Source organism: Orcinus orca, chromosome 1 (genome assembly GCF_937001465.1).
Source record: "Orcinus orca chromosome 1, mOrcOrc1.1, whole genome shotgun sequence".
Lineage (NCBI taxonomy): Eukaryota > Metazoa > Chordata > Mammalia > Artiodactyla > Delphinidae > Orcinus > Orcinus orca.
In genome coordinates this window covers 34,370,162-34,387,502 of record NC_064559.1, presented here as the reverse complement: position 1 = coordinate 34,387,502, position 17,341 = coordinate 34,370,162, and the positions used below count along the sequence as shown (strand labels likewise).

Below are 17,341 nucleotides of genomic sequence, written 5' to 3'. Positions count from 1 at the left end.
AGGAGGAAACATTTGAGCTGCTTCTGGAGGAGAGAGACTAGAGTGAAAGGGGCCTTGAGGCAGAGGCCTGTGGGATGGAGGGCACCGGTGGTTGCTGGAGCCCAGGTTATCTAGAACACTCTGAGAGATTCAGCAGAGGTGGAGTGGAGGTGGCTGGGGTGCTGCAGAAGGTGAGGCAAGACAGGTAGGAAGTGGGCAGCTTCGGAGAGGCCTTGTGTGTTAGGCTAAGGCGTTTGAACTTGATCCCGTAAGTGATGGGAAACCAAAGGAGATTTTAAACAGAGGAGTGACATAGTTAGACCTGTGTTTTAGAAGGAGCTCTCTGGCAGCTGCATTGACGGTGATTTGAGGGCTGAGTAGGGAGGCAAGGGGAAAAACTTGAGGTATGGAAAGCAGTTAGGAGGCAATCACCAAGTCCAAAAGACTTGAATTAAAGCACCGAGAATAGAGGGGAAGGGCGGGGAGAGGTGGGAGAAATCTTTAGGCGTAGAATTGAGAGTTTCCATTTACTCCCTGAATGTTGAGGAACGAGGGGTGAGAGGGGGAAGAGCTGAAGATAAATCTTAAAATTTTTAACTTGAGTTTGATAGAAATCAGGAGTATGGGAAGAGGAACAGACTTTAGGGAAAGTACAGGTCCAGCCGGGAAATATTGATTTTGAGGTCCCCATGGGACATTCAGGAAGTAATGTCCCACAGGTGGCTGGGTGTACAGGATAGAGGTTGAAGAGAGAGTCCTGGGCTGGAGAGTCTTCGTGTAGAGCTGGGACCACCCTGGAGTGTGTGAGGGAGAAGACAGGAGGGTCCCCAGGCAGCACTGCATTAAAGGAAAGGATAGAGGAAGAGAGTCCAGGCTGGAGGAGACCCAGGATGCAGAGGTGGGCAGCACCACGGCCAGGGTAGCGTGCCCCCCAGATGGGAAGGAAGAGAGATGTTAAGAAGGAAGGGATGGTCAACCGTGGAAAAGCCAAATGAGCTTAAGACTGGAAAGTGTTTACTGGATTTAGGAACTGGGGGTGTTTAATGACCTCAGGGGAAGGCTGGGAACAGAAACCAGATTGCAGAGAATTGGCGAATGGGAGGCCAGGAAGTGGGGACAGTTAGAAGGAACTAGTTTCTAACAGGGATGTTTGGTCAGTAAGAAGAGGAACACGAGAAGAAAGCTAGAAGGGGAGACGGCATTAAGAGAGAGATAGAGCGTTCAGACTGGAACACACGAACAGGAGTGGGGGCTCAAGTAATGGACTCGAGAGGGAGAGAGAAGTTGAAGATACAAATCTGCGATGCTCAATAGAAAAAGGGTCTAGAAAAGACAGGAGATGATGGAGACTGTGACCCACGCAAAAGGACTAGCCTTCAGTGGGAGGAGGCCACGTTTTCTCCAATGTAGAGACAAGCATTAAAGGATAGGTGGAAATATGGATAAGTTGAGGGGGAGGTTAAGTGTATTGGGTAGAAACCTGCCTCATGGTTTCTATTTCTCTTGAGTTAAAAGATGAGATTATCCATGGAGAATGGGTGAGAGGGAGGGGAGGAGAGGCAGCCTTGGGACTTGAGGTTGGTGGGAAGCCTTAGAACACTTGGCAAATGGCAACTGATTGGGGCCCCTGAAGAAGATTATAGCTGGTGGATTTGCAATGACCCCAGTCCTCCTGGTTCCACAATTTCCCCACCAGCTTTGGGCTCAAAGCTAGAGTGGAGACGGTCTGTGACTGCATTGTTTTTCACCAGGGGCTGACGACTGGAGGGTGGGGGAAGGTCGGGGGAGAGGAAGTTGAGGGAATGGTGGGTTGTGCCCACCTCTGTGACCCTGTGATTGTCGGTGATGTCCAGGCGGGGTGGAGATAGACGTGAAGTCTGAAGGAGCCGATAGTGTGAGAGGAAGAAGAGGTCAGGGCCAGAAATCTCAGGGCAACTGAAGAGGAGGTGTAAGGAGGTGCCTCCTTCCTTGGCTTCCTCTTCCCCTGCCTCCCAGGAACAAAGCCCAGACCACAGGTCATCTCCAAAGGTGCACATGGCTCCAGAGCTTTGTTTAATAAACTTTGTTTATTCTCTCTTCATCAGAGGGGTGGGTCATCTGGGAACGTTTTTCCTGCAGCAGGTGTTCAAACTCAGAGGAAAATTAGTGGAGTCAAGGGAAAAGAAAGCATAAATCCACACAAAGACTTGGACCCGAGTGTTCAAAGCAGCTTTATTTGTAATGGCCCAAACTGAAAACAACCCAAATGTCCATCAGCAGGTGAGGGGATGAGCACATGAGGTATATCCTGCAAGGGAATGAACTACTAACACATGCTAGCACATGGAAGAAAGACGAGAAGGAAAGAAGTCAGACAAAGAAGCCTAGTTTGTATGATTCCACGTATATGAAACTCTAAGAACTCCAGAAAATGCAAACGAATTTATAGTAACAGGAAACAGATCTGTTGCTGCAGGGGGGTGGGGGAGGATAGGAGCCGGCAGGGTAGGAGACAGGAATTACAAAGGAGCGCCAAGAAAATCTGGAGGCTTCACATCTTGATTTTGGTGATAGTTTCACAGGTGTACAACTACGTCAAAACTTATTAAATTGTACACTTTAAATATGTGCAGTTTATTGTATATCTTACTTTAGTAGAAATTTAGTGGCACCCTTCTTAGTGGAGTTTATTATATTAGTTAAGGTATTAATTATTGAGTGGAGTCCTGTCCTGGACCCCAAGGCCCCAGCCTAAAGCCTGGGTGATACAGGTGATCTGGGAGTCCTCTCCTCCACATACATCTGGCTCAGGAAATATTGGTGTCCTTGGTTGGTGGGAAAGGTCAATGGACTCATCTGCCATGGCGTCTAGAGCCCAGAGGATCTGCACTGCTGGGGAGCCCAGCTTGCTGGGAGTGAGATGTTAAAAAGAGCTTGGGTTTTAAGGGGGCCGCATCTAGGTCTGAATCCTGGCCTCATCAGTTATTTATTGTATGAACTTGGGCAAATTACTTAACGTCTCTGAACCTCAGATTCATAATCTGTAATATTCCTAATGTGAGGGACCATCGTGAATGATGGTATACAGCCCTGCAGACACTCAGGGACTGTCAATTCACCCAGCCTCCTCTTCTCTTATCCATTGAGAAGCTGCCAGTTAAGGACCTTCCGTGTACGTCCCACATGGCTTCACCATTCACCTTTAATGTCACCTCCTTCTTGAAGCCTTCATGCTGTTCCCCTTCCTTAACTCCATCCAGGGAGTACTCCCTTCTCTGATGGTGAAATGCTCTCTCTGCAGAGAGAGCATAGCTATAGTAGGGATTATATAGCTCCTATCACATCATATTCCAAATATCTTTTTTCTTGTCTGTTTCCCCAGTGAGTTAGACGTTCTCTGAGGTCAGGGATCCAGGATTATAAATCTCTGAATCCCCAGAGTCTGCTCAGTAAATGCTCTGTGAATGTGAGTGAATGAAGGCAGCCTGGGTGCCCCCATGTCAGGTGTCTGGGATCAGACAGTCAGTACTGATGTGAATGTGGAGATGGGTGTCCTCCTCAGAGAAGCCTCTTTTGTATCTGACATGTTCTTTCTGGTCTTCTCTAGTGATGAAGAAAAGTCAACCAGCTGGGTGCACCCTGGTACGGAATCGCCCATCCAGAGTGGACACTCCTCCAGCCCAGGTAAGGATCTCATCTCTCCCTGCCTCTGCAATCCATGAGGAGGCATGGCTTGAGGTGGCTGTGGGAACTCCCAACCCTGACTTTGCTTCCGACTTTTCCTTTCTCCATGGACAGACTCAGCTGAGCATTTGGCCCACCATGTGGGGGATTTTGCAGGAGGGTTGATGCTCACCTTGAGGTCTTTTCAAACTTCCAGCCCCATGACTAGTATCTGGGACTGACCTTTGAGGAGAAAGAGCTTACTCCTCTCTCATCCCCCTGCCCAGTCAGAAAATCCCTTCCATCCTGAGAGCTCCCGAACTGGGCAGAACCCTAGCCCCCAGTGCGGTACCATAGAACTTTATGCCATGATGGAAATGTTCTCTTTCTCTGCTGCCCAGTACAGTCACCATGAGCCACATGGGGTTACTGAGCAATTGAAATGTGATTAGTGTGACCTAGGAACTGAATTTTTTATTTAAATTAAATTAAATTAAAAAAACCCCACATGACTAGCAGGCACTGCTTCACATTGAGGGGAACATGAAAGAAAAGGGGACAGGGCCAACACTGATTGCTTACTATGAAGAAGACTCCATTACTAAGCCTTCAGGGACCTCCCAGCCTAGTGGGGAAGATAGGACCCCTCCGGGCAAAGATGATTTCATTCTAAATTGAAGAGGTGGAGACACCAAGAGTCAGAAGGCCTGGGGTACTTCAAGTGAACAATCCATCCTCCTCTTCGGGATGCCACTATAGACCAATAAGGGGAGGGGTGGGAGCAACCACGTTGGAAACCCCCTGCCCCTCTGGCCTTCCAGCCCTTCACCCAACTACACAGAGTCCCGGTCACTCATGGACATGCTGGGTCAAGGTGTTGACTTGCCCAGAGCCTACTTTCTTTTAGATTCAGGACTAGACTCACTGTGGTTCTAGAGCCAGAGGGAACTTCAGGGATCATGGAGTCTGACTCCTTCATTTTAAAGGTAGGGAAATGGAAGAGCAGAGAGGAAGTGCCTGGCTCAAGGCTACTCTGTTAATAAGCAAAGCAGCGTTGGGGTTAAATGCGTAAGTTCTAGAGACAGAGAGACCTGAGCTCAAATCCTGGCTCAACTTTCTATTCGTGTGGTCTTGAGCAAGTGGTTTAATTCTGGAACTCACCTTCTTAATCCGTAAAATGGGGATAGGATTATGAATCTCAAAAGGTTGTAGCACAAATTAGGCAACAGAGTCACTGTCAACAGCGGTGACTGCTATTGTTATTGTCACTATTGTATTTTTGACTTGAAGTGAAGCTTCCTGATCCCAGGGCTGGGGCTGTTTTCTTCTTCTGGGTTGGTGTTGGCTGTTTGCAGTTTGAGTCCATCCAGCTCACCGTGACCCTAGGTAAAGCTAGAGGATGCATGCAAGTCTGTGAGCCAATTCTTTCATTTTTGGCTGCAGCTAACTGGTAGTCCAAGGCTGGGAAGGGGTTAAGATGCCCCTGAAGCTTGCTGGGAGGGCAGCTGCCTTAGCGGGCACTCCGCCTGGACAGGAATATAAGCACCCTTGGTGTTGCCCGGGCAGAGAGGGCAGTGTGGAGGGAAGTTGCTGGAAAAGGCAGGGGACATAATCCACGCTGGCCTCTTTCCCAGGCACATCACACTGGCAGGATTATTTATGGTTCTGACCCAGTGGGGATCCCTCTATTTGGGGAGGCTGCCAACCCACGCCCTTCTGAATGGGAACATCCTCACACAGGGACAGAGGGGAACAAGTAGCATTTATGGGGCAGCACAGAGGAGAGAATGTGAGCTTTGGAGGCAGCAAACCAGACTCACATCCTGGCCCAGACACTTCCTCTGTGACCTTAAGCAAGTTGATTGACCTCTCTGGGTCTCAGTTTCCTCATCTGTAAAAATGTTTGGGCTGGTGCCTATTGTATAATGTTGCTGTGCAGATTAAATATGCTATTAGTGGGGAAATGTGTACCTTAGAGGAAGGAAGCTCTCACTAAGTGGCAGCTGGTGTTATGATTTCTCTGGACCAAGTCCTGAGAGGGAGGTGGGCCCGCTGGCTGCCCTGCTGCATTGAAGCAGCAGCAGCAAGTATGGAAATACATACCCTTGATACATAGGGGTGAGTGAAATGAGTGAACAAATACTGGGCCCACCACTCTGTAGAACCCAAGCCCTGCATTCCAGCAGCTTGGACCCTAAGGCAGCTGGTAACATGGCAGGAGAGATTCAGACCAGCAGTGAATAGCTGTATTTTATAAAACCTCGTACACAAGGTAAACGTTTGAACTGATCAGAAAAGTGGCAGTGATTGTTGAGAGGATCTGCACCTGTTTTGTGATGTGTCAGCCACAGGGCTTTTGCACCCCCAAAGGAACGATCTCTACCAGTACCCTGCCTGTCCCCACCTCTGACACTGGATTCTCTCGGGTTTCTCAGAAGACCCCTCCTCCTCTGCCTTGGGTTTGCCAGGGAGGCAGGGCTCTGCCAGGGTGGCTGTTTTGGGAGGGTGGGCAGAGGTGGAGGCTAACAGAGTGCTCTTTGGAGAAGGAGGGGCTGTGTCTCTCTGGAGCTGTCCAGCAGGGGCTGCGCCCACCTGGAGGACTGCCTAGACGCTTCCGAGCCAAGGTCAGCTTCTTTGGCTATTCAGTCCTCTCTTGTTTTGCAAGTCAGTGATTCTCCATTCTGAGCATTTTCATGGATAAATTTTTTCGGAGGTAGTATTAAGAAAAAAATGTTTTAAGTCTCTTCATTTTTTCTGGGACTGATTTTCTGGTCCTTGGTGTCTTGTCCAGAAGCAGCAGAATCTGGAGGTAATAACACTGGTCTGGGATTTGAAGACTCGAGTCCTGGTCTAATCTTGGGTGCTAATTATCCATAAGGTCTGGGGCAAGTGACCCACCCTTGGCACCAGCTTCTGTTTCTGTGATATAAGCAGGGGTGATCCTGAGGACCCTTCCAGGGCAATCATCTATGCATTCACTGCTATATCCCTGGGGGCCAGCACAGGGCCTGGCACAGAGTAGATGCTCAATAAAAGTTTGTTGAATGGGGGGCTTCCCTGGTGGCACAGTGGTTGAGAGTCCACCTGCCGATGCAGGGGACACGGGTTCGTGCCCCGGTCCGGGAAGATCCCACATGCCGCGGAGCAGCTGGGCCCATGAGCCATGGCCACTGAGCCTGCGCGTCCGGAACCTGTGCTCCGCAACTGGAGAGGCCACAACAATGAGAGGCCCGTGTACAGCAAAAAAAAGAAGTTTGTTGAATGAATGAGCAAAGCCGCAAAGCAGTGATCTCTTTGGTCACTTTACTGCTCATTGATGGGGGATGTCCCCTGCACTGCCATCTCTCTTATTTGCTGGAAACACAGACTGATAAAAATAGTGGACGGAAAAGGGTGAAATTGTTGGTTTGAACACTACTGGCTTATCTGTGAATTTTCCTAGCTCTCCTGGCCCCCATCCTTCCAGAGTGCAGATTGGGCTTGCGGAAGAGAGGGTGATTTTGTGATCTTGCTTCCTCACAGGTTTGCCCAAGGGCTGGGAGATGGATTCCACCCAGGAAGGAGCTGTGTATTTCATCAAGTGAGTAAAATGGAGTTTCTTTCTGGTCTTGCTGTTGGTTCTACCTTTGTCTTTGTACCTGATGCCTCCTTGGGCAGGGAGATAGTTACAGGGTCTTGCTGGAGGCCTTGCTTGGGTCTGTGAATGGCCAAGAGATGTCAAAGCTTCCAAGTGAGGTGAGCACTGCAGATAAAGCCTGGGTGTGTGTGTGTGTGTGTGTGTGTGTGTGTGTGTCTGTGTGTGTGTGTCTGTGTGTGTGTGTGTGTGTGTGTGTCTGTGTGTGTGTGTGTCTGTGTGTGTGTGTGTCTGTGTGTGTGTGTGTCTGTGTGTATGTTCGTCCAAGACAGCCAGTGTCAGTCATGGGAATTTTTCTGAGATGGGGTGGGGAGGGGTGAGTGGAGCTCTGGGCTGGGCTATGTGGGTGGGAGGGACAGAGTAGAAGAAAGAGGCTGTTCTAGAAGGAGATGAAGCATGGTGTGTCATGAGAGGTGGGAAGTGGAGCTGGTTGGAGGGAAGGTGTGAGCCCGGCAGGTCAGGTGGTGGCAAGGTGGACAACGTCACTCTTGCCCTCCTGGATGCGGGCATTTGCCATCCTGGGGGTGGCGGGTGTGTGTCTGGGCTCTGTGTTCCCCTCGGGGGTTGGTCAGAGCCCTCTGTTCGCTGGGGTAGCCCGTGTTCTCAGCAACTTAAGGTACACCTGGGAAAGCTGCCTGGATGTAACCGTGGAAGCAGAAGACAGCTCCACATCTACCCAGCTAGACTTATTTCCCTCTGCCTTGGCCTGGGTCTCTCCACCCTCCAACCGGGCTGGGTCCTGGCTTTGTTCCAACGGGTGAGGCAGGCGTGCTCAGGCCTGCAGGGCTGGTGGAGAGCAGCTGCACGAACACCGGCGCCCGCAGAGGGAGCCCTCACCCAGCCGGCGAGGGAGAACCTCCTTCCCGCCCTCCCTCCTCGCCTTCCTTGTCTGTGCTATGAGAGGTCCTCTTTCCATCTCCCACCTCAAGACGAGCCAGTACTTACATCAACTCGGCTGTTAACCATATTCTTAAACAAAAACAACAACAAACATGGACAAATGATCCATTTTGGAAGTTGTTTTGATATGGCATGGCTCTCATAGCCTGAGCTTTTCCTGAAATTGAGCCAAACTCCTTGCTTCAGTTAAGACTTACTTCTTTTCTCCTTGAAGATACCACCTTAGTATTCCTTTATGTGTGACTGGTTCTTGAGATCATTTATGAAGCACTTTCTTATTTATTTATTTATGGCTGTGTTAGGTCTTTGTTGCTGCGTGCGGGCTTTCTCTAGCTGTGGTGAGCAGGGGCTACACTTCGTTGCGGTGCACGGGGTTCTCATTGTGGTGGCTTCTCTTGTTGTAGAGCACGGGCTCTAGGCATGTGGGCTTCAGTAATTGCAGTTCAGTAGTTGTGGCACGTGGGCTTCAGTAGTTGTGGCTTGCAGGCTCTAGAGCACAGGGTCAGTAGTTGTGGCACATGGGCTTAGTTGCTCTGTGGCATGTGGCATCTTCCTGGACCAGGGCTCAAACCCGTGTCCCCTGCATTGGCAGGCGTATTCTTAACCACTGCGCCACAGGGAAGTCCCTTATGAAGCACTTTCACATGTTTTTTTTTTGGCTGCATGTCATGCAGGATCTTAATTCCCCGACCAGGGATGGAACCCATGCCCCCTGCAGTGGAAGCATGGAGTCTTAACCACTGGACTGCCAGGAGGTCCTGAACTTTCACATGTATTACCTCATCTCATCAGTCTTTAAAAACTACTATGGTCTGGCCTTGTTCCCCTCACTGCCCTCATCTCCCGCAACTGGGCAGCTGTGCTGATTTTCATCTTCTCCATCAGGCCAAACTCACTTTTACCTCAGGACCTTTGCATTTGCTGTTCCCTCTGCCTGGGTGCACTTTCCTCCTTTTTTTTTTTTTTTTTTTTTGCAGTGCGCGGGCCTCTCACTGTTACGGCCTCTCCCGTTGCGGAGCACAGGCTCCGGATGCGCAGGCTCAGCGGCCATGGCTCACGGGCCCAGCCGCTCCATGGCATGTGGGATCTTCCTGGACTGGGGCACGGACCCGTGTCCCCTGCATCAGCAGGCGGACTCCCAACCACTGCGCCACCAGGGAAGCCTACTTTCCTCCTATTTTGTACATGTGGCTCCTACTTAACATTGAGCTCAAGTGTCATGTTCTCAGCGGACCTTTCCCGATGACCCCTCTGAAGTTCCCTCCTGCTCCTCCTTAGTCCCCCTTATTTTTCTTCATAGCACCTACCGCTACCTGAAAGGTTTTTTTTACGTATTCCGTTACTTATTTTATGGCTGGTGCCCCCCACTGCTGTGTCAACCCTGAGAGCAGATTCTGGCTATCTTGTGTTCCACTCTGTCCTGGAACCTTTCTGGAACAAGATAGGAACCCAATATTTGGTGCAATGAATGAATGAATGAAAAATGTTGGGAGAGAAACAATAGAGGCATAAGTAATTCCTCTCTACCAGCCCAGGGCATTCTCCTCAGCACCCCCAATTCAGCCTTTCCAGTCCTGAACTCATTGCCTTCCCATCACCAACACCGGTTCCATCTTTGTCAGAAGTGCCACCAAAGCAGAACCTTCAGGCCCCTCCCCCGTAGGTCCTGTCAATTTTCCTCCTAAATATCTCTCAACCCACCCACTTCTCATCATCCGCATGGCCACCACCCAAGTTCATGCCCGCAGGGGCTCTCACCTGGATCATTCTGCAGCTTTCCAACTCATCTTCCTGCCTCCAGGCCATACTGCTTGCAAGAGTGCTTTTTTCTTTCTTTTTCTTCTTTCTTTTTCTCTCTCTCTCCTCTCTCTCCCCCCACCCTGTCCCCCTCCCTCTCTCCCTCTCTCTCTCTCCCTCTCTCTCTCTCTCTGTCTCTCTCTGTCTCTCTCTATCTCTGTCTCTCTCTCTCTCTTTCATTTTGGCTGCACCAGGTCTTAGTTTCGGCATGCATGAGGGATCTAGTTCCCTGACCAGGGATGAAACCCAGGCACCCTGCATCGGGAGCACAAAGTCTTACCCACTGGACCACCAGGGAAATCCCAAGAGTGCTTTTTTCTACAATGCAAATGTGGTCATATCATTCTCCTTTAGACACCTTTCATGCTTCCATCAGTTATAGGATAAAATCTAAATTCCTTTCTCAGGCACTTGAAAGGGCTTTGTAATCTGGCTCCGGCCCACCTTCTCCAGCCTCCCCCCACACCCCATTTTGATAGACTAAATCGCTTGTGGTTCCCTTAGCACACACCTCCATTCCATGCCCCCAGCCTTTCTTAGTGGAATCCCTCCTCCAACATGGCTTGTGTCCACCTGTGAACACGTGCTCTTCCTTCAAGACTCTGCTCATGGTGTCACTTGCTCAGGAGAGCCCACCTGTATTGTAATTCTTTGTTTACACGTGTCATTTTCCCTAGATCAGTGGTTCACAAACTTGAGTGTGCATCCAAATCATCTGGAGGGCTTGTCAAACAGACTGCTTGGCCCCAGCCATAGCGTTTCTGATTCAGAGGGTCTGAGACTCTGCACCTCTAACAGGTTCCCAGGTTATGCTGCTGCTGCTGCCCTGGGGACCACACTTTGAGAACTACTGGTCTAGAATGAAAACTCATCAAGGGCAGAGGGGACATAAGGTGGCTGTAAGGTCCGGAAACATAGACAATATGATTTCATTTTGTATTGTGATGAAATGTCAGCTATCCTATCATGCATTCGCATCATTCCCAGATTTGGTGGCCACTCTGCACACCAGGAGCAGCTGTGGCCGCTCTCAGAGCTGAGAGCTTTACTACATTTACAACTCATTCAATCCTCGATCGGCTTTATGAAGGAGGTACTGTCATCTCTAACTGTTTGAGAAAGTAAGGAAAAAACCGAAACTGAGTAAATGCTTGTTCAATGTCATGAAGCTTATAGAAAGCAAAGCTGGGATGCAGCCTCACGTCTGCCTGATTTCATAGGCTGGGCTCTTTAGCATAATGCCACAGCTGCATCCAGCATCCTCAGTGCCTTGCTTGGACAAGGGAGGCATCAATAACCCCTGACTGAATGAGTGTGTGAGTGAATGAATGAATGATTCTGGCCCACTCTCCTTATTTTCACAGTTGCCTGCACAATCAATTCCTTACAAAAGTTTATGACATTCGGTTGGTGGGTGAGTTAGAAACTGAGGACCTCAGACATGGATCCCAAGAGGTAACAATAAAAGTCAGATATATAACTCGGGAAACTGGTTTTCTCCTTCTTCTCCTTCTTGTGTGGTTGAGTCAAATTTCAATGAGCAAATACTGATATTTGCCTGGGATCAGACAAGTATGATAATTGTGTGTCAATAAACTCTTTCCTTCATAGTGCTTGGGAGGTGATTCTCATGTTTCCACAGCTGAAGTCATTGCTCAAGCCTGCCTGCAGTTTTAAAGGGGTCATTTACCAGAAAGGGTGGTGCAGGGAGAAGAGAAAAAGCAAAGGGTTAAAATGTGGGTAAAACCCATTGCAAGCCTGTATGCATGTACCACGTATGTCCACTGGAGGACACCAAAGCACACATGACCGGCCCCGCTAAGGCCTCTAAAGGGTTGGCTCAGTGGTGACTCCTCAGGCTGATTGGGTGGGTCCTTCCAGAGCTGATAGGGCCATCTTGACCATCCTCGGCCACATCTCAACCACTATGGGGCTGGTAGACTTCTTTCTGACGCTTAAAGATCTGGCTATGTAACACCCATCCCTGATTTTCTCTGGCCCCTGACTCCTTCCCCTGCTTCCTGCTAAAGCAGCCAGCTATGGAACTTGCCAATTCTGTCTCCAAGAGTGCGTCTCTCTTCAGTTGGCAAAGAGAGCGATAAGGCAGGGGCGCTTTCTGCAGAGCCACACCCCTGATAACCCTTGTTCCCAATCTGGGCCCCACTGCTCCTCCCCACTGGTACGGTGCCCCCGTGGGCCATGCCAGCCTGGCCTGGCACCTCCTCCATCTCAGGGAGTCCCACCCAGCCGCTGTCACTTCCTTGTTCTCGTCTGAATACTTCCTCCAAGAAGGGGCCAGAATGGGTTCTCTGCACCTGTGTCTCCGCTCAGACGGGAGTGGCTCAGCGCTTTGCCAGGGTCTGTGGGGGGACAGGCGTGCAGGAGCCCAGGGCTCTGCCCCCAGGACTCGAGGGCTGGGCCACCGTGAGTCATCAATATAGACTCCAACCCATGGGACCCGCAAGGAGGCCGTGTCCCAGGAAGTATGGTAGAGCTTCAAGAGCTGTTCTATTGTCTCCAAAGGGCAGACAAGACAAAGGAGAAAGGTCCCAGGGCAGTAAATCTGCTAATTAGTGACCCGACTGGCTCTGCTTTGAGAAAGGCAAATAATACCCCAGAACAGTAAAGTATGAGACAGATGAAGAGAAAGGTGGTGCATGGTATGTGGCTCAGGGCAGAGAAGCCCCATTTGCAGATGAGGAAAACTGAGGCTCAGCAGTCAGGTAGCTTGTTCAAACTCCCTCAGCTGGTTGAGGATGGAGCTAGGGCTCAAACTCAGGTAGGTCCTGAAAGATAACTCATCATATGGGGCTCCTTTTTTCTGCTCCCCAATTGGTACCTTCTTGCAGGAAGAGAGCCATCTGGATGTGGCCAGTGAGGAAAGGACAGGGCATATTTGAAGGGTAACGAATCAATCAATTTAGTGGCCACCAAGACTTTGTGGTGAGGGGTGGTGATGACACTTGAAAGGCAGGGAGGACCCGAGTGTTTAGAGACTGTGAATCCCTGACTGAGAGTTTTGCACTTTCTCTGCCAAGTGCTGGAGGCCATGGATTCCAGAGCAGAGAATGGACAGAGTCACAGAGGCACTTTCTTTGGAATATTCTCCCTCACACCCCCTCCTCACACCCTCCCCACCTGAGTCTTTCAGATAAGTCTCGCTTCTCCTCTGCTGGTTAACAGAAAGAGAATTTAGATTTGGCGAAGGTCAACTATTTTCTCAGCTTCGCCTCATCCATCCTTGTTGGACCTCTAAGACTCTCCTGCTGCAGCATCTCCCCCGCCTCGCTCCCCAAAGTGAAGGCTCTGCTCCCACAGCCATCCTCCCTCGGCCTCTCATGCCCCCACAGCCACCAGATCTCCGAGAAGCATCAACATTTCTGGCTCTGGCCTCTTGGAGGGCCCAAGGGACTCATCTGCAGCCCTTGCCCTCTGTCTGCCAGAGAGAAAACCCTCCCCATAGGCCCATCTCCTGCCCTTTCCGGCTGTCTGAAGATTTTGTGGGATGGAGGCTGGGGTCCTTGTCCCCTTTCCCACCTTCTCTGTCCCCTCCTGGATGCTGTACTCTCTTGCCCCAGCCTTACTTCACTCCATTGGGTCTTCGAGGCCAGAGATCCCCCAGAGCTCCATATCTTTGTCTGGCTGGGAGCCAGCTCTCCCCCGGCCTGTACTGGGCAGCCTTGCCAAGTCCTGGAGAGCCCGGGCAGGTGGGTTAGGCTTAATCGGTGCTGCCTGCACTGGGCCTGCATCCAGGACTTCTCTGCCCCTTCAGCTGGGTTGAACTCAGCATCTCAGCCGTGGTGGGGTGTGACCTAGGGATCCCCCTCCCCACTACAGCTGCAGGCAAGTGCATGCTATTCTAACCTGGAATCCCCAGCTCCAGCCTGGCCTGCTCTAGGGTGGGAAGGATGGTCATTCCAGTAGCTCCCTCTGGGGTGTGTGGGAGAGGGGTGTAGATCAGATCCCCTTAACACTCCCCTTCCCCCGCTCCTCCTGGACCCTGGGAGGAACTCTGTGCTCCTGCACCTTCCATAGTAGATTCTTTTTAAAGATAAAGGCTTCAGTTGGTGAAAATGAAACTTACACTCAGATCACATTAAAAGAGACCCATGGAGAAGGGAAATAGTTGTATTTAGGTGAAGAGAAGCTTATTTTTCAAAAATCAAGTTCATTCAAATAAACATTCAGGAAAGATCTAATAATCGTGTGGGTGGGTGCTGGCAGCTGCCCTTATCTAGCCCCTGCTTACTGAAATATTTCTTTGTTCAGAAGTGACCCCAGGAACTCGCTGGGGTCTCCAGCTTCTGGGTCTCAGGGGCAGGTAGGACTGAGACCCGGTGAGCCTGCCTGGAAGTTCCCGTGGGAATACTCCATTTTCTTTCCATCTTTCTGATCCTGGCTATGAAACTCAGTGTTTCTCCTGCACTTAGTTATTGCCACAGAGAATCTTTCCAGCATCCACAGAAACGTGAAGAGAAGGAAACTGAGGCAGAGAGAGAGGGGGTGGGGGGAAGGGAGAGAAGAAGGGAGAGAGAGATCTCTGAATGGCATGGGCTTTTCTACAGCAGAAACAGGGCTGAAATCCTATTAGCTGAAGCCCTCCTTTCTGCCTCTGACCCTCAATAATGCAAAACACAGGTACCCCCAGCATCCTTGCCCAAGGTCATTGGAGACCAATTTGGGCTGAGGACCTAGAAGGTCCTGACATCTTGTAACGGACTCCAGTCAGCTCCAAACATGATTTCTTTAAATTTGCTGTGTGGGGTGGGGGGATGTGAGGGCACTAGGGCTCTGGCCAAGGCCTCCTGACACCCAGAGACACGCCCATCTCTTGGGTAGACAGCCATGGAGACAAAAGACAACCACAGGCAGGCATGGTGAGGCCGCAGATGCCAGCCCCCTGGGCAACTTCTGGCTCCCTGTGCTCTGGTGGGAGGACTGCAAAATGCAGCTTACACAGACGGTGGCCCAGATCCCCTTTGGGGGGCAGTCTCGTCGCAGTGGTGGAAGGCCAGGAAGGCTGTGCTGAGGTACTCCGTTCTCACCCAGGCAGGCAGTATGGGTGGTTAACAGATTGTCGCTGGTGTGGATGGAGTTAAAGCTTTCTGGGGACTATTTACTCCTGATCCTAAGTGACAGCTCGGGGAGGGAGAGTCACGTGGCCCTGAAATCCCCTCGGGAGACGATGGAGCATGCCCAGCTGCTTCTGCCTGGGAAAGATACTGGATTCTGCAGTCACCACAACAGCATCCTCTCCCTGCGCCAGGGACCTGCCAGCTGGAGAGATGACTGATTAGACCACATCAGATCTGAGCCCTGCTCCTCAGAAGGGGGCCCCAGGGGTGGGGAGGAGGACCCCAGCCGGCCTCAGCTGGGGGGAGGGGCGCCTGAGGGCTCGGAGAGTTACAGCTTTTCAGCGCCGGGCTCACACCTCAGAAGCCGGTGAGTCTGTTTTGATGCATCATATAGATGAGGTGGGAGGAGGAAGGTTGGGCTCTGGTCAGGGCTGGCAGCCCGCCCGCCGCCGTGTGAGTCTGGGTTGCTGGCACTGCGGAGCCACTGCCTTCCGCATCCCTCATTCTTGGCAGTGATACTTAGGGATCACGGATGCTGAGAATGTTAATTATAGCCCTCTCTGTGCCCCCACCCCCACCTCCAGAACCCCCAGTAAGGGCTAATGTTGTCTGAATTTATCACATTTGAACCGCATCTCCTGAGTGAGGCCAGCTTTGGGGCTGCCAGCTTCCTAGGGTTCAGCTGGGGCCCCCAGCCTGGCTAGAGCAAAGAGGCCAGCCCCACCCTGCTTCTAATCTTGCCAGAACAGTGAGTTTAAGGCCAGCAGGAAGGAGAGATGGGGGTGTGGTCTGGGGGTCAGGCTCAGGTCAGCCCCAGGGACCCACCTCCTCAGTGTGGGAGGGGTCAGGGTGTGTCTTTTATGGGTCAGAGGTTGGGGCTTGGGGCTGCTGAGGCTCTTGAATTCCTAGGAGGCGGCTGACCTCTGGGGTCTTGGGTTTAGCCCTGAAGGAGCTGGAGCCGGATTTGTGAGCATGGGGGGATGGGTTTTATAACGGTAGGGCCAGGCTGCAGCTAGCAGAGCCTCGGGCTTATTGTGTGAGGCTCTGGGCAAAGGTTGAGGAAGTGGCAGGGTGGGGTGTTGAAAGGTAGAGTGGGGGCGCTGAGGGGGAGAGTTAGACGGTAACGATGGAGGGAGAAGAAGGGAGGAGAGGCTATAGGCACGTCCATAGGGGAGATGCTTCTTGCAACCACAGGCAAGCGGCGGAAGGGAAGAGAGGGGGCTGGAACCTGGAACCCGGGAGGGCCAGGGATGGGAGAGCCAGGAACGAGGGAGCCAGCCCTAGGGCGCAGGGCTGGGGCGGTCTGAGCGACTGAGGGGAAGGTGGTGGGACGAGGATGGACTCAGAGTCAAAGGGGGTCACGGCCTTCAAGGCTTGGCAGCTCCTTCCCAATCCCTGTAGTCCCCTCGCCCACAGTCTGGCTCCCCTGAGGGTCTCCTGCACGTGGGGGTGGGAGCCCCGGTTGGACTGTCTCTGCCTGAGCCTGATGTCCAGACGGCCACAGGGACATCGCCGGCAGCTGCCCTACGAATCCCCTAAATTCTGGCTTCCAGGCGCCTCTGCAGGAGGCGGAGCTTGGGGGATCCTGAGGCTCCCACCTCAGAGCGCTGCATCTCAGCTCGGGCAGGAGATGAGCAGATTCCGCTGGCAGAGCGCAGGTGGGAGGGAGGCCCCACAGAGGCCCAGCCTCTCCCCCCGCCCCCTCGCACAGACGAGGCCTCCCTGGAGGAGCCAGACAGTGGCCCGAGGCTGGAGCCATCTCCAGGTGGGGCGGCCGAGGGGCGAGCCTGGCACTGCCTGACAGAAAACAAGCGCTCTCTGGGTCCTCAGCAGGGCACAGAGTGCTAGGCTGCAGATACGAATTATTAAAAGTCCTTGGCTTTCCAGTCAGCGGCGAGGTGCTAAATGTGTTAGCGCGGCTGTGTAATTAATCCTGGCTGCCGCTGCACAGGCTCGAGACAATGGGGGCCTTTTTTTTTTTCTTTTGCCGGGTTTGGCTTTTTTTTCCTTCTTCACAGAAAGGTGATGGTGCAGGACGCATTACACAGATAATTACTTTTAACGTGTCTGCCTGGATTATTGAGTTGGATTCTTCCTGCTCGGTGGAAATGAAGTAATTACCGAGGAAGTCAGTGAGCAGGCAGCCGCGTGGCCTGGGCTGACACACGGCCTGATGGGCCTGAGCCCGTTTCCTCTGTCTTCCTCCCTGGCCTGCTGTGGGTCCCCTGAGGCCTTGGCACTGAGCCTGTGGGCCCCGCAGAGGAGGCTCAGGAGGAGGGAGCTTGCAGCGGGGCGTCGGGGAGAGCTTGCTGAG

General features: G+C 51.9%; 1 protein-coding gene across 16 annotated transcripts in view; it reads left to right on the top strand.

Annotated features, from left to right (window-relative positions):
- PLEKHA6 (pleckstrin homology domain containing A6) overlaps window positions 1-17,341 on the top strand; it is a 138,905-nt gene that overhangs the window by 2,238 nt on the left and 119,326 nt on the right. For 15 of the 16 annotated variants that reach the window (XM_033410485.2, XM_049696480.1, XM_049696485.1 and 12 more), the window contains exons 2-3: window positions 3,566-3,642; window positions 7,144-7,201. In XM_033410485.2, the coding sequence (XP_033266376.1) occupies window positions 3,566-3,642; window positions 7,144-7,201 (135 nt within the window). Of the gene's footprint in view, window positions 1-3,565; window positions 3,643-7,143; window positions 7,202-14,923; window positions 15,395-17,341 lie in introns of those variants that run through there. The other variant, XM_049696518.1, reaches the window with a different exon arrangement.